Here is a 24890-nt window from a genome sequence, read left to right as displayed (position 1 = left end):
TCTTTCCAGTTAGGATCTTTTTCATCTCTAAATGCTATGAATGAAAGGATTTGGAGTTAAAAGGGACTTAATTTCATCTAATCCAATTTCTTCATTTTGTAGGTTTAAAGACATTGAAACAAATTCCCTTTGCTTTTGTCAAGTCACAGCTAGATGAGAATTGAGGTTGTCATTCCAGAATTAGGGATGCCTACTACCCTCTCCATTCTCAGATGAAATAGCATAGATGCCTGTCCTAAACATGAATTGGGAAGGGGAGAGATACAAAGTTTCCTTATACGTTTATCACGTTTTACCTTCCTCATTCTTCGTAAGCATTCATCAGAAACTAAGGAAATAATACACAAACAACAGTGTTCTGATATTAATCCCATGGTACAAGGAATTCCTGCGAGGTATCTTTAATGTGTTTGCATCAGCAGTAAAGCATTAGAAAGTGCCAATTTTGGCACCTTAAGTTAGATGTGCAGCACTACACATTAGACACCAAGTATTCCAAGTTTATCCATATGAACAAAAACATAGTTCAGCTTGAGGTTGTTTTCAAAAACCTAGTAGAGTGTGCATTAAATATTTCATGAGCAAGGGCTGCCATTTTGGATTAATTGTACTGTTCAAGATGAACGATTTATTTTGAAAAGAAAACATTTCACTATCTTTCACTTAGTTTAAATGAGTCTTGTACAAAACACACCCTCCTCAACCCAAGTCAAAATACTTAAAAGCCAGAATTATTTTCACCTATTGTAATCACAGCTATGTTACTGTTCAGAACCCTACTCAAATAATGAAAGTGTTGTATACAAAAACAGTATTGCAGCTGAGGCCAAAGCTTAGAAGTTGGCATTCTAGGAGTCGAAGGGAAGCCTCCCTCTCAGCACATTCTAAGACTCTCCCTCTGCTTCAATAATTTGAATCTGCCACTTTTCACATCAACAGATAAAAGTACTCTGCTGAGAATATAAAAATTTTTTTATAAAAAGGCAATCATAAAAGATTAAATTTTGGTAGGCATGTCAGCTTTCTTATTAAAAAAAAAATAGCCACTGCAGTATATTTAAATAAAGAATTTTTTGTTAAGACTGTTCCAGTTACTGAAAAGGGGCCTGAAAAAAATTAACTGCTGACATTCCAATACCTTACCCCCTCTCTTGCCCCCATAAAACACATTCAAAGGAGAAAGTCATTTCATGTGCAAATTGGCAAAACAAATGTGGAAGAGAGGGAAACTCTTGAAATGATATGCCCAATCAATTCTTAGTTTATTTTTTTTTCTTACAATGTCAACTTCCAAAAAGATAAAGTAACCAAAAAAAAAATTCTAAAAATACACAAAACAAACCTTCATGTTGGCATTCTTTTCAAATAAACACAAAAAATTATGTACAGCACATATTATAGTATGCAATATGCAAAAGCTTTTTGTTGCTGTTAGCAACTTCTCTATACCCTCCCCCACCCCCACCCCCACCCTATTCACAACTGTACCTCTACTAAACACAATTACATCACTAAGCCTGTTAGTTTGGAAAGGGCCTTAAATTTGTTAAAATTGGAAAATCCTGGTATAGGGGCTCCATTCATTTGACTCAGGGTTGTAGACTTCCACAGTAGTCAGGAATTCATTGCCATCAAATCCTCCCACCGCATAAATGGTCTTCCCCACGGCAACAATACCAGCGTTGCTCCTTGGTGAAGTCATGTTTCCCATTATCTTCCATTCGTTTCTAGCTGGATCATACATCTCTACACAACTGACAGCATGAGAACCATCAAAGCCTCCACCAACAAAAAGCTTTCCTAAAAGAGAAATGTCGGTAAGACTATCAACATGAGCAAATACAAAGGAGTAAAAGTACAGATGCCAGAGACACAGCAGACAAAATCTGAGGGGATGCCAGAATCTTAGCAATTCAAATGCATTACTGTTACTTAATGTATGTCAGACTACTGAAGTGATCAATTTAAATTTATGAATTTTAGAAGGGTGACAACGAAATTAAGATTTCAAAGCACCAAAAATTCCTGAGGAAATGTTAGACAGCTTGTTTAGTCTAAAATTGGTTAAATTACAATACAGAAACTGAATAGGAGGAAAAACAGGTTTAATTTACAGGTAGTAGGCCAGTGACTTAGAAAAACCACAGACAACTACTGGATGCTTAAGATCATATGATTTCATAAAATTCTCTTTCCCATTGGGGCTAGGCATATTAACTCCTGGATTATGTTGTATGTTCTTTGACATTCTAAATTATATTATTTTAAAAGTGAATTCTATCAATCCAAATCCCAAACAGTTCTTTATGACTGACACACAAAACTACAATAGACCTGCAACCTAAAGAGTTAACCGAAATATATGCATATATGTATGTATATATTTGGTTAGCTATTATATATACACATATATATTTATAGAGAGAGAGATATATAGATAATTCCAGTCCTTGGTGTACTCTCTACTCACAATCTAATACAACTAGAAAACTTGTATAAATAATTGAAACAAGGAATAAGGAAGTTTCCATTTTCTCTTCAACTTTGATGAAAAGGTTCTTATAATGACTCACATTACTCATACACATAAAATCAGGATATAAATTTTCTTGGACTGTGTTATTCATGCTATAAATTATTATGTTCTCACAAACTCATCCACTATGTTATAATGTAGTCTCCAGGTAGAGCTGTATCTTTTGCTCCTTTGTGATTATTATCATTATGATAAGTTACCTCTAGATAACTCTAAGATGAGTTATCTTTATTGTTTCTGTAAAGGATCTGTATCACTTTTTTTTCATTCTCAATTTCTGTAAAAAATGCTGAAATATGTATTCATTAATATTCCCATTCACAAGGCAAGCCATTTAAATTTGTTTTTCCAACACTTTGTTTATCTTCCTACTGACCTACTTTTACATCATGCCATTATATATATATTTTTAATGATTTTTCATTATCCATCAAAGTATATTATTTCTCAGTTTGTGCCTCTTCACAGTATTGGTATATTATTGCCTCATCTGAAATTATAATTTTGTTCCCTTTCTTCATTTTACTCTGCATGTGCTCATATGCCATTTAAAATCACAACTCACTTATGAAATTACTGTTATTCCAAAATGAGAAAGCATTAAGGTCTTTTTATAAGAGTTTCTCCTACAACAAAGAACTAATTGAATTAATGGCTCTTTAAAAATCTATCCTCTTCATATTGAAATTTGTAGTTACTTTAAGTATGTAATAGTGGAAGATACGGAAATTACATCACAAGAAATACAAAAAGAACTAAGGTTAACATATTTTAAATAAAGATTTTTTTTCAAATTTCTGGAGTATTCTTTTGTTTTTAAACTTGAATTATAAAAATTATCTGAATCTATGGAACTTTTGGAAGCTACCAAACTTAAGGTACCAAGTTTACTTGCATGTACATAACCACTAAGAGTTGGATGAGACCCAGCATCCAACCTGTGCACAAAAGGAAACTCCCTTATAACATGTAGTCAGAGTCAACAAAGAGTTTTTGCTTCTTTGAGAGTTGGTTATGGGAACTAGTTTCATTGTTATTTACCTATGATCACTGACATCTTAGTAGAAAGGAAAAATACTCACCATTATGAACAGCTACTCCAGCTCCCCGTCTAGCCACATTCATTGGTGCAATCAGTGTCCAGGTATTATTTTCTGGATTGTAGCGTTCTACTGTGTTCAAGCAATTCCAAGACTCGGCCCCTCCAATTATGTATAAATAACCACTAAGTTCACATACTGCTGATTGGTGTCTGCCTACAAAGCCAAGTGAAACTAGTGTTATTACCTAGTTACTCAAACTCTTAACATGCACACATTTACTACCCTGGGAATTTATTTCAAAGAAACCCAAGTAAACCTGCTTAAAATATGAATACCACCAACTTACGAATGTTAAGGGGAGCACAGCTGGTCCATGACTTTGTTACAGGATCAAACACATCACAATTTTTCAGTCCTTTCTGGCCATATGGATCAGAGCCACCAAGGATGTACAGTTTTCCATTCAAAGCACAGACCCCTATATTCCAGTTGTTGGGAGGGGAAGGAAAAAAAGCAATTATATGCTATTTTAAAATTCTTAATTATCCAAAACTTTCAAAGCCCTGGACAAAAAGAATGTACCTGCATTACATCGGTTGGTTCTCAATTCAGGAACTTGAGTCCAGTCATCTATGTTTGGATCATACATCTCTCCACAACTCAGGTCATCAGAGTGGCCATTTGAACCACCCACCACATAGAGCTGGCCCTAGGAAACGATAAGGAAATTATTTCAGTCTTATCTGTGTGAAAATTCAACTTAACTCAAGACTACAGAATTTCAATCAATTCCCAAATCACAAGGAAAGGCTAAACAAATAATGGTCTCTTCCATATATTGTGGGATCAACTCAATTACCATTAATACTGCCATTTGAAACCGGGCTCTTGGTGTTCTCATGGGAGCCAGGAAGGACCAATGATCTGTACGTGGATCATAGCATTCAACTGTGCGAAGACATTCCTCTCTGTTGTAGCCACCTGAAAGGATGATAAAAGATTTATAATCCTGAACTAAAAATTAGAATAAATGGGGAAAAGCGAGTCATTCATATTCCCCACACCAGTTAGATTGTTTTTAAAATCATAACCTCAACTAATGACTGCTGGACAAAAGGCAAGAGCATTTACGGATGACTTCCCTCCACAGGCAAGAGTGGGCACATCCAGAGTAAATTAAGAGGAAGCAGTAAATAAACATCCTTGACCACCAATGGGATTCAGCTTTCACTAGCAATATCCCTAATATCTTAATAACCTAATATCTATTATTAAACTTTGCTAGGCTTCTAAATATAAAATGTTTCTAGGTAAGTAACTTACCTGCAGCTATCAGTTTGCCATTCAGTTCAGCTGTTCCTAGACCAGATCGAGCATACTGCATGGGAGACATGGGCTTTTCTACTGGGCCATCTGGTTGTAATTCAAAACTTAAACTTTTAATCAGTCGTGGAGTACTTGTTGGTGAACTCTGTGGACTGCTGCGTCCATGAAGAAAAATTACACAGAATACACCATCCAGCACAGCAAGACACAAGTAAGTATTATCTGCAAGCACAAGAACTTGGCATTAAAAATTCTACATCTAAACAAACATGGCTCCCCAAACAGGTGAGACAACACTCCCTACTCCATTCCTTTGCAGAAACATGGGAAGGTCCACTTGTGTGGAACACAGATTTTCAGACTTTTTAAATGTATGTCATCAATTTTGCTTGTTTTCACTTCCTCTTTTTTCTTCTTTAGGGAAAAAATATTATGTGGGATGGCTTTCTGAGGAGAAAGGATACTAGGAGAAATTTTGGCAATAAAAAAAACCTTTAAAATTACTTTGGAGTGAAAGTTTTTTCCTCCCTTTCAAACCACTAAGAAAATTGTGCTACTCAATAGGGCAGTCCATCAGTTTTCATACACTTACTTGAAGTCTTTTCTGAAGCAACGATTTTCCATTCATGTTTAGGGCTTTGTACCGTAGCATTTGGAGAAGAGACACATCCAGTTGAACTGCTACTTATCTGCTTGTGGCCATTCTCACGTGGGGGCTTTTTCTGCAAAATCAAAAGGGAGCTACAGAAACCTAGCCAAAGACCACACACTGAACTGCCTCTGTTCCATTGAGCCATTATGAGGGAAAATACGTGATTCCAAAATCCATGACCTATGTATGTCATTTATAGCACACCTAAATTTAAAAAAAAAAAACTACTTACTAAACACTGACAACTTTACTTGCATACCTAGTAAGCATTCACTTCATAAAAGAATCACTACATCTAAAGACAAGTTAAAAAAACCCTCTGATTTAATAATTAAGGAACTAGCTACAAATGAGTGTCTACTTAATAATTTAAATAAAGAAATATTCTGACAACTTTTTATGTTTAATGCATGAAAATCTCCAAAAGGGACTGGAACGGGTGAGGAACCTGCGGCCTCAAGGTCACATGTCGCCCTCTAGTGCATGACTGCACTCGAATGCAGGACTTTGACTGAATCCAAACTTCACAGAACAAAAGATTTGTTCTGTAAAACTTGGACTCAGTCAAAAGACCATACCCAAGGACCTAGAAGGCTACATGTGGCCTTGAGACCACAGGTTCCCCACCCCTGGACTAGAAGATACATTTGGCACACATTACTGGCTCACAAAATACATTTTACAGATGTGTTAGAAGATATTTCCATTCAACGAGGGAGAAACCTATAATATCTATGCAGTGTCTCTAAGGCACAATGGCAGGTAGAGTTAACAGATTTTCAAAGGAAAGAAGTTAGTGAGAAGACTTGGGTTCAACTCCCAGCTCTGACTTGGGCAAGTGGCCTCTTTGGACCTTATTTCTCATGTCTTTGAGGAATATTACTTGAAGTTCCTTCTAGCTCTAAATCTGTGATCCCAAGTATCACTGCAGCCATATACTGTCAGAGGCAAGTAATAAGCCCATCTTCTAGCAGCTAGGAACCTATCTGTTAACATTATTGAGCATTATGCAAGATAGGAGCACAAGTCTGATCACATCCGGAAGCTATGTCAGGAAACAGGATTACATAAGAATGTGACTCAATTTATGGGCACGTGAAGTCTGAACTGCTACAAATCCACAGTGATAGTACTTCAGCTAGCCTTAATTTTAATTTTTATGATGGTCAGAGTATAGTGTTAATGTTTTGATATAAATCTCTATAAATGAATATCTCATTTGACCTGATAAAATCCATAGGCTTTTCAATGAAGATGACTATGCACAGCTAAAAATGAACATATAATCATTTCTTCACCACTTGTTATCATCATCTCTATTAATTAAATCATTCAAATCTGGCCTTTCTCATTTATGATAAGTATCTGGGATATCTGATCACTTGGAATAAAGTCTCTATATTCAGAAAAAACAACAAAAAACAGAGAGACTGAGGATAATCAGTAAAAGTAAAAGCAATGAACTTCTAATCAATATGAATGAAGCAAGAGGTACATTGAAATTAACCAAATTTCTCCACATTCATCGATTTAGAGAAGGTATACTCCTTAATATGCAAAAAGACTTTTAAGTTTCATCATTTTTTTAAGGTTCTGGTACCTACACACTGTCATTATAATTTGCTATTTATGACACTATCCACTTCCAAACTATGCCATTATAAACTCACACATTAAAAAACCAAACACTACATGCTAAGAAACATGTTCAAAACTTCTTAAATGTCCACACAGCCAATCACCTGCCTAGAAGGATCAAGACACCTCTTTGTATATCCTCAAGTCTGACTGCATTCTCTCTATTCAACATGCTAATTCATCCTAATACAAAAACCCAATTTTCACCAAGTCACTATACTTTCATTCCTTCATTTTAAAAGCCCTTTGTCTTATTTGCAAATCTTAATTTAGGGGGAAAAATCCAAATGAGACCCCTTGGCTATTATTTAAAACCTGGGAGAGGTACGAATTAGCATTACTTCCACGTCCACAAATGTGAAGATCCTCTTTCTTCCAAATACAAAGTTATGCCATAAAAAATTCTGCTACTTTCCTTTCTTTACCAGAGCAAAAGAAAATTTCGGGTGTGCTATAAAGTTTACTATCAAATTTTAACCTGCAGTTACCTCCAACTCTGCAATGTGTACCTGAACAAACTGAATGTGGTCATCATCACTGCCAAACACCTCAGCCTGTCCATCTAGTAGATTCCCATCAAGCAGCTTGTGATCAGCTGAGTAGTACAACGTTTGAACCTGCAAAACAGCAACAGAATACCCATGTGGTAGCTCTTGTCTCCATAACTACTCTCCTATTAGGTAGAATACAAAGACTCCACAAGGGAACCTCCAGTGAGTGTGCCTCTTGATATCTCACTCTGGCAAAATTACAAATTAAAAGAAAAATACAAGTCATGGTGGTAAAAAAAGAAAAAAAGAAAAAAAAGGAAAAAATTAAAAAAAAAATCTTCCAATACTGGCTTTAAGAATCCTTGGCTTGTTCTGCTTGAAAGAAATCTTCATTTTTCATGACTCCTAATAATTATTAGCATTTCTAATATAACATTAAGAGAGAAAGCATAAAAGTACAATATACAGGATCTTGAATTATATACAGATTCACAATCACATACTAGGGTTTACCCCCTGAAAATAAGCTTGTTTCCATGTACAACAATACTTTCCTCTTGGGCAGGATGTAAATTGCCAACAAAAGTGAACTTTAAAAAAAATTCAATTCCCAAGCCCCAAAACAGAAAAAATGTGAACATGCAATACATTATTACTAAAGGCAGCCAAATAACAAGTGGCAATGCAGGTCAACTAAGAACATAAATAATAACACAATGTGTTGGTTTTTTTTCAAAGGTCTCTTAGGCTTATATCTTTAACATATTATCTAGCTTCAGTGGAAATGCTACAATTGAGCAATTAATTGCAGAATGCCTTTAAGGAAAAAAAATTTCCAAGTTTTCTTTCATTAATATTTTAGGCTTTGGGGGTGTGTGTGTGTGTGTGTGTGTGTGTGTCTGTTTAGGGGATTGTTGGGGGTGTCTTAAAAAAAGGTGGCCCAAGAGAAGTTTAGAGGTATGCATGAATAACACCAATGAAAGACACAAAGCTTTAAAGAAAAGAATCCTGCAAAGGAGTAAACACCATTAAATCATCATCGCTCTCTGCCCACAGCGGATTTTTCTTAGGAGAACTGGGGCAGGACTGCTGCTTCTGTACGTGTCAATACACTTGAGGTTTCTTCTTGTTTCTTCAGTCTTGGGTATCCTAGTTTTGTTAATAAACCTATAGGGAGATAAATCAATGGGGAGGAACAACCATTAGAAGCTTTTACCCAATTTTCATATTTAAAGCAAAAACCTGTGAAAGAAACATTAAGAATCTACAGAAAATTTCAGTACCACCTCCCCATTTCTAAAGCAAATTACATGCTACTTTAAAGAAAGTTATCAGCACATAATGAGCAAAGAAAAAAAAGAAAGCAGAAGACCAGACTGAACAGTTCATTCAGCTCACCTGGACACCCCCCCTGTTTCTCAGCTTAGGGGTACCTACAGCAAAATTTAAATTCTTTAGGGTCATGGTTATAAAATAAAAATGAAAGGGAATCCTTCATGTCAAAGCAACTTAACTTTAAAGAACTGTTTAATCCCATTTACTTAAAAACTAACCTCTTCCATCAGCTCTTCCAGACTGTCTCCATTCTCCCAGATGCTACGCTGCACCCAGTTGATTACCTTTGTATATAATTTGCCATTGCTAGGCAGGCAGACATTATCTTCAAGCATGACCTCCAACTAGAGTTCCAGGAAGAAAAAAATAACCGTCAAAATATACTTTAGTGCCCAGTCTTTAAGAAGAAATTCTAGATTCACAACTAATTGCATGAGTTTCTATAACAAAATTATGTTAAGACTTCAACTTCTCATGTTTATTCTAAGTAAAGCTTTTTGCTACATTCCATTAAAAACTGTACTCATGTTAAAGCAGACAAAATTCAAGGAGAAACAGGAAAAAAGATACTCAGCCAGATGTTAACATACAACCACTTCACTTGACTTTTACAATCTTCTTTGAAATACACCTTTTGTACCACTTCTTTAGCATACAGGGATAAGAGGTAGGAAATAATATATTGCTACAAACAAAGCAAAACAACACAACAACAACCTCAACCTGATAATGGAACTAAAGCATTGATAATCTTGGACACAAGACAGGCTGAAAAAACATACCACACTCCTTTCATTGGGACAGGTGAGAATTATGGGTGTGGAATGTCATAAACACTTAAACACAGCTGCTCTACTGCTCTGTTTTGCTGTCTTTGTTTCTAAGGGGAAAGTCCATATCTAGAAATGCTATGAAGAAAGCACAAAACTTAAAAAAAAACTTGTCAAAATAATTTGTGTTTTTCTTCTTACTTTTAGCCGTGGAAGTTTAAGAAATTCCTCTTCTTCTGAAATTTGTAACAGGTGCTCCTGGATGTAAACATCAACCTTATTCAACAAACGTGAGTCTCCCATGCAACTTGCAAAATTCCGGTAAGAGATACAGCTTGAAACATCCATCCTGGATAGCAAATAGTCACCACAAACCTTTGGAAAAAAAAGATGCATATTCAAATATAGCTATATTTCACAACTTTTCTGTGAGTTTGTAAGGTACCCTTTTCAATAGTAAATCTTAAGAGGAACAATAAAAGCTCCAGAGAGCAGAGGATGCAGGGTATATTGTTGGTGTATGAATGAACAGGGGAATGTATTAAAGTCATTTTGCCATAAACTAGAAGGGCCCCTGAGATGAGAGCTGTAACCTAGCCTATTAAGTATGAGCCTTTTCATTTCACCACTGCCTGAGACAACAAAGAAAGCTTCAAATTTATTTTCATTTCCATGAAGCAATTATCTTTGTCAATTAACTACGTGCATTTCTTCCACTTGTGAAAATTTCCATTTGCTCCATGACAATAACTTTCCAAAGTTATGCACATGACTAAAACCAGAGTCATATTGCATTCTGGTTATATAAATAAGACTGTACCTGCTTTACTCTGTCCATCTTTAGCTTCTTAGCTGCAGAATAAACATCTTTTACTAACTCCTTATCAGCTTTCAATCTGTTAAAAAAAATTTCAAAGGCTCATTATGGTATGCCAATATCAAGGTTTCTAAGACACATACAGAAATTGTTTTAAATTAGGTATTTCAGGATTCTGATATAGAATCTCACTTTTAGTTGAAGTACTTACTGAGCAGTGTAGGCATAATTCAACAAGACTTCAACTGCTTCTGGATTGAGATCGTCAAATTTAACATGAGAAACTCCATGAGGATCGCTGTCACTATTGAAGATTTCAAATAAGTAGGGACTGCAGCAAGCCAACACTGCTCTGTGTGCCAACATCTCATGCCCACAAACCTTAGATTATAAAGAATTACAATTAGAAATATGTTAGATAACATCTTACCAGCAAATTGTTACATAATATTCAGTTCTCTTTTTTTCCCCTAAGTTATATGTTCTCAAAGTAGACTTTATAAATGCCTTTTATGGAAAATGTAATCCCTAAGTCTGGGAATCTTTATGACTCAGCAATAAAACGTTTAAGTCTTTTTTTTTTTTTAAAAAGACTCAATCTCCCTATACCTGGGCATATTTATCCCTGTTTAGGCAACCTAATAGTCCGAGGAGACTGTTTCCTATATTAATGCCATTTAGCGTATATACCAGACTGGCTTAGCCTACCGTAGCTTATAACTCCACCACACCACAGTAATCACATTTTAAGTACCTGAAGTCGAACATCACAGAACTGGCCACTTTTTCTCAAAGCATTTAATTTGGCAACGGAAGACTCAATGAAATTTTCATCTTCAAACATTAAATATCCATTGGGAATCATTTTTAAATGTAGGTTTGGCTAAGAGAAAGAAAACAGCTGTTATTTTTTCTTAGAAAATAACCACACACTTAGAACAGCTTCATCTTGCCCGAGATACCTTTGGGACCTTTTAGTACCATAAATTAATTAATTAATTAAAAAAAAAAAAAGAAAATAACCACAAAAATGAACAATTTTGTTGCACAGTAGGATAATGTCTTATTATATGAATCCTATTTCACCCAAGTGGGATACCCTTAAATTACCATGCATATTACATGTAAAAGTACATTCTATACAAACAATATAGCAAAAGCATGATCAATAAAATGTCCCAAACCAATTAAGACCCACCTATCCATATCCCTTAATCTTAAGGGTTGGCAAACAGAGTGACTAGATATCAGGACCACTTTCAGATTTCCATCCTGGTTAACAATCCATTCTTGAAGAAGGAAAACTCTGAACTCTTGTACTGTCTTGTCCCAACCTGCAACTAAAAGAACTGCCTAATTTAGACTAGACCCCTCCCTCTAATTCTTTTTCCTTTTTTTCCTCTTCTCCCCATAATTACATGGGTAGGTTACAGATTTACTTTAAGATTACACAGAAAATCATCAGGTCAGAGACTCTGCCACCTTATAGCCTTGAGAAAGTCATGTGCTCCTCTTTCTGGAGCTCAAATTTCCTCACTGTCAAATGAAGGGCTATGACCTAGGCACAGAAGTCTCTTTCAGCTCAAACTCCTGAGACAATGCAATTGAAAAAAATCAACAAATGGCCATATTCATGCATTATGGCCTATTTAAAAAATTATTTTATAGTCATTAACTGCAAGCTAATTTTTAACAATTCAATGAATCCCTAGAACTATAACCTTTGTAAGCTAAATTTAACTTTCAAATTCTGTATATCCTAAAATCACCTTTACTTTAAGTAAAAACTGGTTTACCAAGGTATATACTTTATTTCATCTACCTGCTTTAAAAAACAAATGAATAGGGGCAGACAGATGGCACAGTGGATAGAGCACTGGCCCTGGAGTCAGGAAGACCTGAGTTCAAATCTGGCCTCAGACACTTGATACTTATTAGCTGTGTGACCCTGGGCAAGTCACTTCATCCCACTGCCTTGCCCCCCCCCCAAAAGGCACTAAAATTCTACTTATAGAAACAGAATAAAATGTGTCATTGAAATAAACATCAAAATATGATTTTCATTTTTTAGTCACTGAAATTTAAAATACTGACATGTGTGGCATAATTTAAATAATACCAAAAAATTCATATTCCTAATGTTGTCAATAAGAAATATTTAACAATTTGACGGTGGAATGAATATATAATATGAAATAGGACAACAGCTTTTTACTTTTGACTTTGACGGAAAGCATTCGCAATGCTTTAGCAAAAGTTCTAAAAGAAATTCTTACCTAGCAAAGTTTTTTTTAGCAGAACATCAGTGTATTATATTTAAAGTTTCTTCAGGTATTAAACTTTCACTCACCTAATATATTTGTGAGAATTTATGCCAGAAGATTTGCAAATAATCCAAAGGAACTGGAGTATGAAAATGCAGCACAGGATTTTGTATCTTCTTGTACAAAGACGGGGGGCTGAATGAAGGCAGACGTGTTTAAAGCTGCAATGGTGATTCCAAAACTATCAGGCTTGAAAATGATGTAATCAAGTCCTTAAAAGCTATAGACATGAATTTCTTCTGTGATAATCATGCATCATAATCTGTAAGAGAGACAATTTTTTTTCTTAGACAAGTTAAGGTCTTGCTCACCAGGAGCTTATGAACACAAGACATCAGCAACATTTTTTAAAAAAAAAACTGACTCAGCATCAGGTGGAAGATTCCATGTACAATGTTGCAAACTCAAAAATTAACTGATTTGAATTCCCTTCCTGATTCCCACACTTGGTTCTATTACTTATTTGCTCCATAAGTGATAATCTTATTTCAAGATCCAATAATCCTTGAGTTTGGGAAATTCTACAACCCAAATAAATCTTTATATTGTTAAAATGCTCATTATTTTTTTCCTACTAAGAACTGGAAAAATGTGACAATTTATGGGCACCCTCTTTAAAAAAATTTTTCATTCCTGATTATATCCCTCCCCTACATAGGCAGTCATCTCTTGTTACAAAAGAAGTTTTTTTCTTTCCAAAACCTAACCAACTTTTAAACAACCTATTCTAACAGCTTATGCATCATTCCACCTATATCCATAATCCTTCCTTCAACGTTTTCAAGGCAGAGGGCATTTTTCTTCTCTGGCTGGTGATGTGTATGCAGTTTTCTGATTACTTTTATTGTTTTTAATGTTTACATTGTTGCAGTCATTTTGGATGCTGTTTCTCTGGAACTGTTTATTTCACTCTTCACATAAATTTTCCCATGCTTCTTTGAATTCTTCATACTCATCATTTCTTGCAGCATAGAAATAGTGCACAATATTCTTATACCACAATTTGTCTGGCTCTTCTCCAGTCAACAAAGAGAAGGCCTCAAAGCCAGGAAGACCTGGGTTCAAAGTCTGACTCTAATAAGTACAAGCTGTGATCTTGGGCAAGTCACTTAACCCCTTGGTACTTAGTCTAGCCCAGTGGGCATCAAACCCAAACTAAAAGGGGGGGCCACTAAACCATACATAAAAACCTCTGTGAGCTGCATACGGATTTAGTTTTAAAATTTAACATTATCTATGTTTAATTATATTGTTATTTAGTTTGTTAAATATCACAAGTCCACGTCTCATCTTATTCCAATCAATAGCCATCTACTTTCTTTTCTTTGCTACCTCAAAATATGTTACTATGACTATTGGTATATATGGGATTTCTCTTTTTGTCTTTGACCTTCTATGTTTGGGAGTGGGATCTCTGAGTTAAAAGATATGGATATTTTAGTCATTTCTTGAGAATAATTATAAAGTGATTTCCAGAACGGATGGATCAATTCACAACTCTAGTGAGTATATTAGTGTGGCTTTCTGCAGCCCCCTTGGATACTAGACTTTTTTTTTTAAAAGCTGATTCTGAATTCTGAGGAACAACATTTAAAGAATGCAGATACCCGCTGAGATGTCCAGAAAGATCTGAAATTTTAAAAATTCTTAATGTGCTACCAGCAGACAATATGAAAGTACTTAAAAGGATTGCATATGCTGCACTATTCAAATAGATTAAACTCTCATCTTGTCATCTCTTCTAGGCACATTTTAGGAGACATCAACATATCTGAAGCATGTCCAAAACAGTATGGGGATGACAAATGAAGGAACCTGGGATGTTTAACCTAGGAAAGACGTAAGGAAGACATCCAACCAAGAGTCACCATGATAAAGAATTAGATTTATTATGCTTGGCTCCATAGCAGAAAACTAGGAACAACACCTAGAAGTTGCAGAAAAGTAGATTTCAGGTCAGCAAGACTTTCTAATAAGTAAGGCTTTGTACTAAGTTATCACTGGATGTCTTCAAATGGTAGTTGGAGAAAAATATTTGTTTAGGTATTTGATTTACATACAAGTCTGAGTATATTATTAAGTAATATTTTGGTACTATAACAACATAATGATGGTTATTATTTCTTATAATTTCCTCAGAACTCCAGACATATTTTTCTACACACATGAATGATCTGTCACATGTTACAAAATTACCATTTCTCCATAAAGGGTATATTTGAGGGTTCAGATTTGCATATCACTCACATGAACTAGTCCTACAAACTACTTCAGTAGTTTTGTTATAAACTGTTACAAATGCCCAGAGCTCTCAACTTACCATTATTCCAATTTAAGTCAATGAACCACAAGATAATCTTAAGTATTTAACATATTAGAAACAAATGATATTAATTTTTATTACCAGCTGCCATTCATAAAACTTACAGCTATTAAGAACAACAACTACAAAAAATCTAACCAAATGAATGTTAGTTAAATTTACTTTAGCTCTGTGTCAAGTAATAGATACTGTCTTTCACTCTAGCTACACAGTTCACATCTGGTTCAAAAAATCTGTTTTTCTGACAACAGCATTCTCCATACATAAACTAAACTTTTCAGGATATGTAAAAATTCATTTTAGTGACACATGTCTCAAATGGGAGCGGAAGCTCCTAACTGAATTTCACTGCCCTAGCAACTTTTCTTGGATATGAGACCGGGCTAACAATTCAACGAAATACCTGTCCATATCAGATCACCCCATAACCACTGAAAAGAAAATTTTCCTAGGAAAAAATGAGTAGCTGAACAAAGGAAAAAACCAGAGTATCTCTGGAAAATCCTAATTAGTTTTTAGTCGCTGCTTTTTACCACAACTGATAAGAAGACAAGCTTTTTGATTAATTCTGATATATCCATATCTTAAAAATCAGACTTGTTCAGAAACTTCACAACATGTGGGGAAATTCTAGCATTCTGAACTGTGATAGATTATGCTATGATCAAAGTTTTTATAGATTTATCCATTAATGAGAATTATAAAGGAAACGAGAATAAGAAAATTGGTTTTTAATGTGGCTCTACAAAGCATTTTTTTATATAGCCAATTCACATGGCACATATTTTTTCCACTGTGAAAACCTATTACTTAAAGCAAGGGTGAACATATCCAGAAATATGATTCAATACTCTGAAGCCATTCAGATGCAACCATTAATTGTCCTCTGACTACGAGGTTTTTGCTACCCAGCATGTGCCTGCAGAGTGAACTTGCCATGCTAGGCCACAAGCCACTCTTCAGAGTATCACATGTAACTCAGTAAAAATATACCAAGATGTGGCCATGTTATGAGTAAAATGTTCCTTTAAAGTTACAATGATCTTACAATGTGAACCCTCATACAATATAATACAATATAATAACTGACGTTTAATTAACTATGGTTTAATTAGTTAAGGTTTATAAAAAGCTTTACATACTTTTATCTCATTTTCACCCTCCATAAGCAAATTAGACAGGTACTGTCTTTAATTTATACTTTATTATTACATTAAGATAAAAACAAATTTCAGCCCTTTGTAAATTTTGTGATGTGTGGCTCCCTCTTTGATTTAATTTTTTTTATTCTACACATCTAATAATATTGCCTTAGATATGCTGTATCTGAACCAGCATCCTTTTTCTAAGTCTTTTTATATATAATAGACAGAGGATTGATTCTTCAGTGACCCACGAAAACCACACTGAGCACATCTTCAGTCTGTGCAATAGAGACATAGTTCTATTCAGAAGCTACAGGTTTAGAATTCATGCCTGTACCCTGTATGTAATGTGCTCTTATCACATTCTAGGATATGAAGTGAAATGCAAATTTCTAAATTCAAAGATAGATTAATTTGCCTCAATGCATGTGGAGTTATTACCCTTTTCAAGTTCTACTTACTTTTCACTCAAAAATTTTCTCCACAAACTATTAATAATACTAATTCAATTCATTCAGTCTTCTTCCAATTTGGAGGGTTCAAACAGACCTTATACTCACCCTTTTCTTTGAGAACTCAAACATACGTATTCCAGAATACCCAATTTTTAACTGAAATAGAAATGAATATGACCAAACTAATAAAACTCAATGGAAAGACTGAATAAATGTAAAAAATAGATAATCAAATGTAATAGCCATCAGTAAGTAGGAAAAATGGAAACTGGAATAAGAAAAATTTTCTAGGCAAGTTCACTAATATATACATATCAGTTCAAGACTCCACATACAAAGTACTCTTCTTTGGTTGTGCCATCAACTTTACTCTAAATGAGTCAAAAAAATAGGATTATGGACAAAGATGGGGAGAGGGAGCAGACCACAGAGAAAAGGGATAGATGAAGATAAAGTATAAGGGGAACAAGAATCTGAGAAGGGTAGTAGTAAAAACAGTTTCAGTCATATCTACTTGGTGTTCCCTTGAGTGGTGGCCAAGCAAGTAATCACTGCTTTTCAGTGGAGAATTATTAGAGAGGCCACTCTTTCTTGTAAAGGATAAAGTGAAGATTAGAATTGTTACTTTTTTTTAAATTTTTTTTTAGGCAATTGGGGTTAAGTGACTTGCCCAGGGTCCCATGGCTAAGAATTATTACTTCTTGTTAAAGAATTGGCTAATTAGCTATTTAGCAAGCAACAAGGCTTTCAAATTGTTTAAATATCTAACACTTGGTAAGAACAGCAGCTCACCTCCCTGATCAATAAATTGTACCCTCATCTCAGGTTTCCCCACAACTTCTTTCCCCATGGAGCACCCTAGTGCCTAAGCTAGTGACTTTCTCTGCTAAAAAAAAAAAATAGCACATTACCAACATTACATAAGAACATTCTTGAAGGAAATTAACTCCCACATAAAGATTTAAATCATCTAGAGATCAAGCTAAGAAAGGTGCTTAATTCTTTTATATTCCACAAAAAGTCAAAGTTGTCTGTTTCACCCCTTTTCAGGTAACAATTCATACCTAGATCTCTAAAAACCAAAGGCCATCATTTTTACTATCTTTTTTTCCCAACCTAAAGCCATCCAACAACTAACTATGAAACCACCACTTAAATTCTTAACAATGGACAAATTCTTTGGGATTCTCTGACAGGGGCAAGAAATCTATTTCCAAAAGGACTTAACATTAGTACCATGCTGCCCAAATGACAAGAAAGCAGTTTAAGAAAGCATTCAGCTTGGTCAATATTTACCTCTTTTATGAGAGAAAACAACTTTTTAGTAACTCAAACTACATATGCCAGATGAGAGAAATAATCACTGCATCTACTAAAAGCAAATCAATAATCCCTGACAAGATATTTTAAAGCGCTTAGACTTGCTAGTAAAATTTAATTTTATCAAATATTTGAAGCCACATTCAAACCCTCAAATTAGGAAGAAAAAAGTCCACAAAGATACCTAATTAAACCAAGGCCTCCACCAAATACATTGGCTGTTAAAAACAATAACCTTAAAAATTCAAACTAAAAATCTAGGCTGTTCTCTCTACTGACAAACCTAGTAAAATGAACCTATAAAGTAATAGAATTACCACAAGGTTATTAAAAGATGTCACAAAATGGAGAACAGAACAGCTTAAAGGCTCTTCCCTTGTCACTGGCTCACATCCAGCTTACCTATAGTGACCAAATTATTACCATCTGGGATAGATCTTCAGTAGGTAACACAAATTAACTCAAAAGCACAACTTTTTCACTATCCCCAAAATTACTAACATTTACATTTATGAAGACATAAGGCCCAAGAAAGGCAGTAATTAAATTACTAGTAGTATCTCCCCATTCCCAGGACCTCCAGAAAAAGAACTAGTTCAACAAAATGTGACTTACAGCAGGGTCCCTGCGGTACTTATTCTACAGATAAAGAACTTCTGGATTTCCTGTAGTGAATCATTAGCTAAGATGAGCAACCCCACACCTAGAAAGTGCTGAAGCAATGCCAGTTTGTTCTGGGCCTATTTCACTATTTATTTACTGTACATCACAAATTAGAAAACAATGAACGATTCAATGAAAACCCTTGGAAGAAAAAGCTGTTCTTTCAAAAGCTCCTGCTGTCTTTTTAACTGTCATCTACCTTTATCTACTACTTATAAACTGGCGTGTATGAAATAAATCAAGGAACACTTAAATAGTACAGTTCTCTTCTGAAATTAACATCCCTCTAACCACGTGTAAAAAACGCGACGATTTTATTAAATGTTCCACGGCGTAGGATCGTCTCCCACCCCCGGACCAGCGGGGCGCCTGGGGCTGGGGGGAGGGGCAGCCCAAACCAAACCCTCCAGGCGTAAGAAGAGGTCCTTCTGCTCCCCGCGTGGCGCTCCCGGCCTCCGGTTTCGCAGCCTCAGTGCCCTGGCGCAGGGAGGCTCGGCACCCCGCCGCCGGCACACCCCCGGCTGGCGATTGGACGGCCTCCCAATCAATCAGCCGCGACACGTCAGGGCAGCCGATGGCTGCCTCCTCCCGCCCCCTCTTCCCCTCCGCTTGGCAAGAGGAGCGCGCAACGTGGAGTGGGAACAAAGGAGCCCCGAGGCCGGCGGCTCCGCGCCTTCCGAACCCGGCCTAGGGATGGCAGCTCGCTCACATCCTGCCGGCCCCGGGCGCGCCCTCGTCAACCCCAGGCCCCGCTGTGGGTAAAATGGGCAGCGGAGGCTCGCGCTTCTGACAGCGGGGACAGGGGTCGAGCTTCCCGCGCCTCGTTCCCCGGGCGGGAGGAGTTGGGGCGCGGGCAGCACGGCCGCCGAGTTGCCCCTCCTCCTCCCGCAGGTGACAGCTCCGAGGGCCCATCGAGCGCACCCCCGAGACCGGGGGGCGGGCTAAATCACCCCTCCAAGCCTCCGTTTCCTGATCTGTAAATGAGGTGGGGGGCCGCGGTGGCCTTCGAGTCCTTCCAGCCCTACAGCGACCACCCTCCCTCTCTTTTTGGGCCAGACAGACAACACAAGTGTCCCGCCCCCTCCTCGTTCCCTGGCATCCAGGGCGACCCCACCAAGAGCGCGCGGGACCAATCCTCGCGGGGCTCGAACTCTCCTGGTCTGGTCACCGCTAGCGTCGGGGTACCTATCTCACACGCTAGGCAGGCGAGGCGGGGCCGGGCTCCGCTTCCCTTTGGCCATCCTCTCTCCGGCCCCGATCTCTGGCTGACCCCGCAACATCCCTTCTCCCCGCTCTCCACCCCTCCCTGCTCTCGGACGTTACCTGGTTCCTCTGAGAAAGGACGAAAAAATTCATCGCTGGAGTTTCGGGGGGATCAGGAGGAAGCGAAAGGGAAGCGGCCCCAACGGAAAGCGCCTCGAGGCAAAGAAGGGAGCGATCGGAGACGGAGGGCTGGGTCGGCCGACGGGAGAGACAGGCGGGGAAGGGTATCCGCACGGGCTGGATGGCTCGCCTGCCCGCCCTAGGGAGGAGGAGGAAAAAGAGAAGAAAAAGATGGAGCCGCTGCCGCCACCGCTGCCACCACCGCCGCCGCCGCCGATACTGCCGCTGCCCCCAAGCCCGCCGAAAACACACGTCCGTCCTCCGCGCGCGCCAGAAGACACTGCCGCCTTCCGCTCGGCCTTGGCCGCACCCCCTTCCACACGTCACCGCGTGCGCACGCGCCTCTGTCGCTGCCCCCTCCCGCTCCTTCTTGCGTGAATCCCTCGGCGAATGAGAGCCCGACACACAAATCGCCTCGTTCCCTCCTTCCAACTCCCGCCTGAGCCGGAGCCCAGCCTCTCTCCTCCCCCTTCCGCTCTGCTCCCCCTCCCGTCCATCCCTTCCGCAGCTGCGCTAGGTCAGTGCAAGGTGATGTGAGGGCGAGGTACTGGGCAGAGGTGGTTTGTGCGCTGCCTTCTGCTGCTAACCCTCTTCCTCCGCCTTTAATCCTCAGACCAGTCTCCACCTGTGCGCGCTCTCCTCGCCCACTCTTAACCCGAGGCTGGTTCTTTCCAGCCCTCGGGAGGAAGGAGCTAGCTGGGCAGGCAGCCCTTACCTGTCCTCCCAGATCAGACTTTGGAGATTAGTTTTCGCCCCCCCACGAATTAGAGCTTCAGATTCCCTGTCGCGTTCCAGTGCCGCACCCCGGGCCTGGGCTTAACTGCTCTAACTCGCTGGGGTCCAGTCCACACAGTCCCATTATTATTGTTAATTGTGTGTCTGGTAAGGTTGAGGACCGAGGGTGTTGAACTGAGATAAGGAGCTGAGAAATGCACACCCGCCTGGCGGTATCTTAGGTGGAAGGCATTCGGCAGCTTTTTGTTTACACCCAGGTTTTGTTGTTGGATTTGTCGGCTTTGTTTATTTTTTGCTAGAGCATGCTCATGAAAGGACCCGACTTAAATGTAGTTTAAATCATCTCTCAATAACTTAGAATGATGGAGCTGGAAGGGTCCAAAGAAGCCATCTAATCCAGCCCCAGAGTGAAGAAATGACTTGGCCATGGTTACACGGCTAGTTTTGTGGCAGAACAGGGACCAGAATGGAACACGGGCCTCTTGACTCCTGTTTACTTCTTACCTTTGAACCCCATGGGTTCCTGTTTTTCTCTCTGTCGTGCCGTTTTCTATTTAGACACTGGAACAATCTTTTGCTGGCCCTACCCCTATGTGTCTGGGGAGGAGGAGCAGGAATGTGATATGCTTGAAAAATTTGAAACCCTTCTACCAGCCTTCAGGGACCTTCCAGACTTCATATCACCTGGTTCATCCCTTCTCCACTCTGAAGGGGAAATGACATAGGAAGATGAATGGGGGGGAAATAACTTGCCCGGTCGAAGGGGAGGAAGCTTTTTAATGAAGCAAAAGTTAAGTCCAAATAGGAGTCTGAAGGAAACATCCAGGTGAGTGACCTATGAAAGGCTTAGTTAATCCTAATGGAGAAGGCACTTGAACAGAAACCAGACTTGACCTTATTTTCATACTGATTGGTCATTAGTGTGATTTCACAGATGTTCTCTGCTAGGAGATTTGGCACTTTGTTGGGCATAAGAGTTTATATTTTTTGGAGGAAGTAAAACACATTCCTAGTTTTCTTTACAGTGAAAGTTTAGAGGTTCTCATTTTAAAATTCATAAGGAAAGGTGAATTATTTTCTACTGAGCACACAGGTGGACGCTGGTCTGGGCAGCTAGGTGGCACAGTGGATTGAATTCCAGGCCTGGAGTTCAGGAAGACTTCTCTTACTGAGTTCAAATGTGGCCTCAGACGCTTACTAGCTGTGTAACCTTAGGCAAGTCACTTAACTCTGTCTCAGTTTCCTCCATTGTAAAATGAGCTGAGAAGGAAATGGCAAGCCACTCCAGTGTCTTTGCCAAGAAAACCCCAAATGGGGTCACAAAGAGTCCAATGCAACTGAACAACTGAAGGAAGAGAACAGATGGCAAGAGGTCATACTGTTAGTGTCTGCTTAATATGCAAAGTAAAAACTTTAGTTGATAACTTGCAACTGAAACTCTGGATGAGAGCAATGTTAACTTTTAGGTAAATTAGAAATATAACATGAAACTTTTTTTTGAAAAACTGTGGTGGACCTCATACTTCCAGAAAAAGGTGGCCAGTTGTATTTAGCAAATCACCATCTCTGGTAATCAAGTATACTAATGTCACCCTGGTGATCTGAGAAAAATGTCAATTCATAGTGTTAACCCATAGTTCAAGATCCCAGATGTGAGTAAACACTGACTGGTTTCGATCTTAGTCGTTTGTCCGTCTTATTAAATCTTATGGTTCATCTCCTTTCCCAAACAAAACCCTGAAATCCTAGGAACATTGGAATGTCTCTGTAAGGGGCCTGTCTCCTCCTATTTGCCAACACTGAGGCTAATAAAACACTAAACAAAGAACAAGTTTATTAAAAATAGTGAAAACTCAGGAAAAAGAAAGAGAAATAACTCCCTCCAGAGCTCTGCTCTCTGAGAAGTTCAACAACTCACAATCCAACACTTAAATAAAGTCCAGTCTTGGGAGCCAAGATGGCAGAGTATAGACAGCAACTCGGCTCAACTTTCTCAATATTCTCCTCCAAACAACTTTAAAATAATGCCTCAAATGAAATTTTGAAGTAGCAGAAATAACAAAAGGTCAGGTTGAGACATTTTTCTGGCCTCGCAAAACTTAGGAGGTCAGCAGTAGATATCTTTGAAAGGCCTGTCTGGAGCACATGTGGGGTGGGGACTGGGATGGGAGACAGCAACAGCAAGAGCTCTCAGCCCAGAGATGGTAACTAGTCAGAAACAGATTACAGGGGACCATTTGCTGACATTGCATACAGCTGGCACTGATTGGCAACTCTATTGTCCATATGAAGTTCTAGGTCCAAGTTCGAAGGTGGAGAGGAGCACCTCTGGTCAGTAACAAAGGAGCAGGGGCTCTGGTCTCATTTTTAAGGCAAAGAGGCAAGCACTACAGGGGACTAGGGGCCTTTCCTGGGTAAAGACCAGAGCAGAGACCAGGAGAGCAGTGACCATTCCTCTCCCAAGATTACAGCACCTTGGAAGGACCAAAGACTTGCAGACCCCCAAACTAGCCCTGAGAACAGCAACATGAAAAAGCCTGATGCCTTGGATAGTGCCTCCGTACCCCCAGAGTGAGCAGAACCCAATTTTAACATAAAGTTCAAAGTCAAGAAGTAGGCAGGAAAAAAATGACCAAACAGCAACAATAAAAAACAACCTGATCATAAAAAGCTACTGTGATGGAAGGGAAGATGAAGACATAAACTCAGAAGAAGACAAGAATGTAAAAATAGCTACAAAGATTTAAAATGCTAATTGGACCCAAGCCCAACAAGAATTCCTGGAAGACTTAAAAAAGGAGAGAGATAAGAGTGGCAAAAGAAATACTGAGAAAAGAAATGAGTGATGCAAGAAAATGATGAAAAGAGAAGACACCTTGGTAAAAGAGGCACAAAAAATGCTGAAGAAGATACCTTAACAAACAGAATTGGCCTAATGGCAAAAGAGGCAAAAAAAAAAATCACTGAAGAAAACAATTCCTTAAATGCAGAATAGACCAAAATGGGAAAAGAAGTACAAGAGCTCACTAAAGAAAATACCTTAAACATTAAAATTGAGCAAGTAGAAGCTAATGATTCCATGAGACATCAAGAAATACTAAAATAAGGTCAAAATGATTAAATTAGAATATGTGAAATATCTCATTGGAAAAAAAATTGACCTGGAAAATAGATGCAGGAGAGATAATTTAAGAGTTATTGGACTACCTGAAAGCCATGATCAAAGAAAGGACCTTGACACATTTCAAGAAATTATCAAAGAAAGCTACCCCAATATCTTAGATCCAGAGGGTAAAATAGAAATAAAAATTATCTATCTATCACCTCCTAAAAGAGATCCCAAAATGAACACTCCTAGGTATATTATAGCAAAATTTCAAAGCTCAGGTCAAAGAGAAAATACTTTAAGCAGCCAGAAAGAAACAATTCAAATATTGTGGAACCACAGTCAGGATCTCATGAGATTTAGCGGCTTCCATTTTAAAGCATACGATATTCCAGAGTTCAGAGGAGCTCAGGATACAACCAAGAATCTTGCCTGCCTAGCAAAACTGAGTCTAATTCTTCAGGGGGGAAAATGGGTATTTAACGAAATAAGAGGACTTTCAAGCATTCCAGATGAAAAGATCAGAGCTGAATAGAAAATGTGACATGAAAACACCAGACTCAAGAGAAACATAACAAGGTAAATATGAAAGAGAAATCATAAAGGACTTTAATATGGTTAAACTGTTTCCAGTTCTATATGGGAAGATGATGCATGTAACTCCTAAGAACTTTATCATTATTTTTATTTATTTATTTTTGGTTAGGCAATGGGGTTAAGTGACTTGCCCAGGGTCACACAGCTAGTAAGTATTGTGTGGGAAAGTTTTCTCATATAAGAGAGGCACACAAGGAAGAGCTTTTACAGTGGGGAGGAAAATGGGGGGTG

The 24890-nt window shown here is 38.2% G+C and overlaps 1 protein-coding gene across 1 annotated transcript; it reads right to left on the bottom strand.

Annotated features, from left to right (window-relative positions):
• Positions 1-356: 356 nt before the first annotated feature.
• On the bottom strand, positions 357-20253 carry IVNS1ABP (influenza virus NS1A binding protein). Its single transcript, XM_020984404.2, has 15 exons — positions 20162-20253; positions 12959-13194; positions 11363-11491; positions 10820-10989; positions 10612-10687; positions 9993-10166; positions 9240-9365; positions 7705-7812; positions 5498-5627; positions 4903-5127; positions 4439-4560; positions 4162-4288; positions 3926-4057; positions 3619-3792; positions 357-1800 (listed from the first exon to the last, which is right to left on the bottom strand). Exons 3-15 carry the CDS (start codon positions 11471-11473, stop codon positions 1547-1549), a joined length of 1929 nt encoding a protein of 642 aa, XP_020840063.1. The 5' UTR covers positions 11474-11491; positions 12959-13194; positions 20162-20253; the 3' UTR covers positions 357-1546.
• Between the last annotated feature and the right edge of the window lie 4637 nt (positions 20254-24890).

This window comes from Phascolarctos cinereus, unplaced genomic scaffold, assembly GCF_003287225.1.
Source record: "Phascolarctos cinereus isolate Bilbo 61053 unplaced genomic scaffold, phaCin_HiC Scaffold_5;HRSCAF=322, whole genome shotgun sequence".
NCBI lineage: Eukaryota > Metazoa > Chordata > Mammalia > Diprotodontia > Phascolarctidae > Phascolarctos > Phascolarctos cinereus.
Note: the sequence above shows the minus strand (reverse complement) of the source record. Positions and strands in the feature narration are given on the sequence as shown.

Coding starts and splice junctions, on each gene's coding strand:
- IVNS1ABP (XM_020984404.2), bottom strand. CDS start 11,473: ATGATTCCCAATGGATATTTAATGTTTGAAGATGAAAATTTCATTGAG. Junction 10,990..11,362: donor TCTGTGATGTTCGACTTCAG/GTACTTAAAATG, acceptor TTATAATCTAAG/GTTTGTGGGCATGAGATGTT. Junction 10,167..10,611: donor AGATGGACAGAGTAAAGCAG/GTACAGTCTTAT, acceptor TTTTTTCCAAAG/GTTTGTGGTGACTATTTGCT.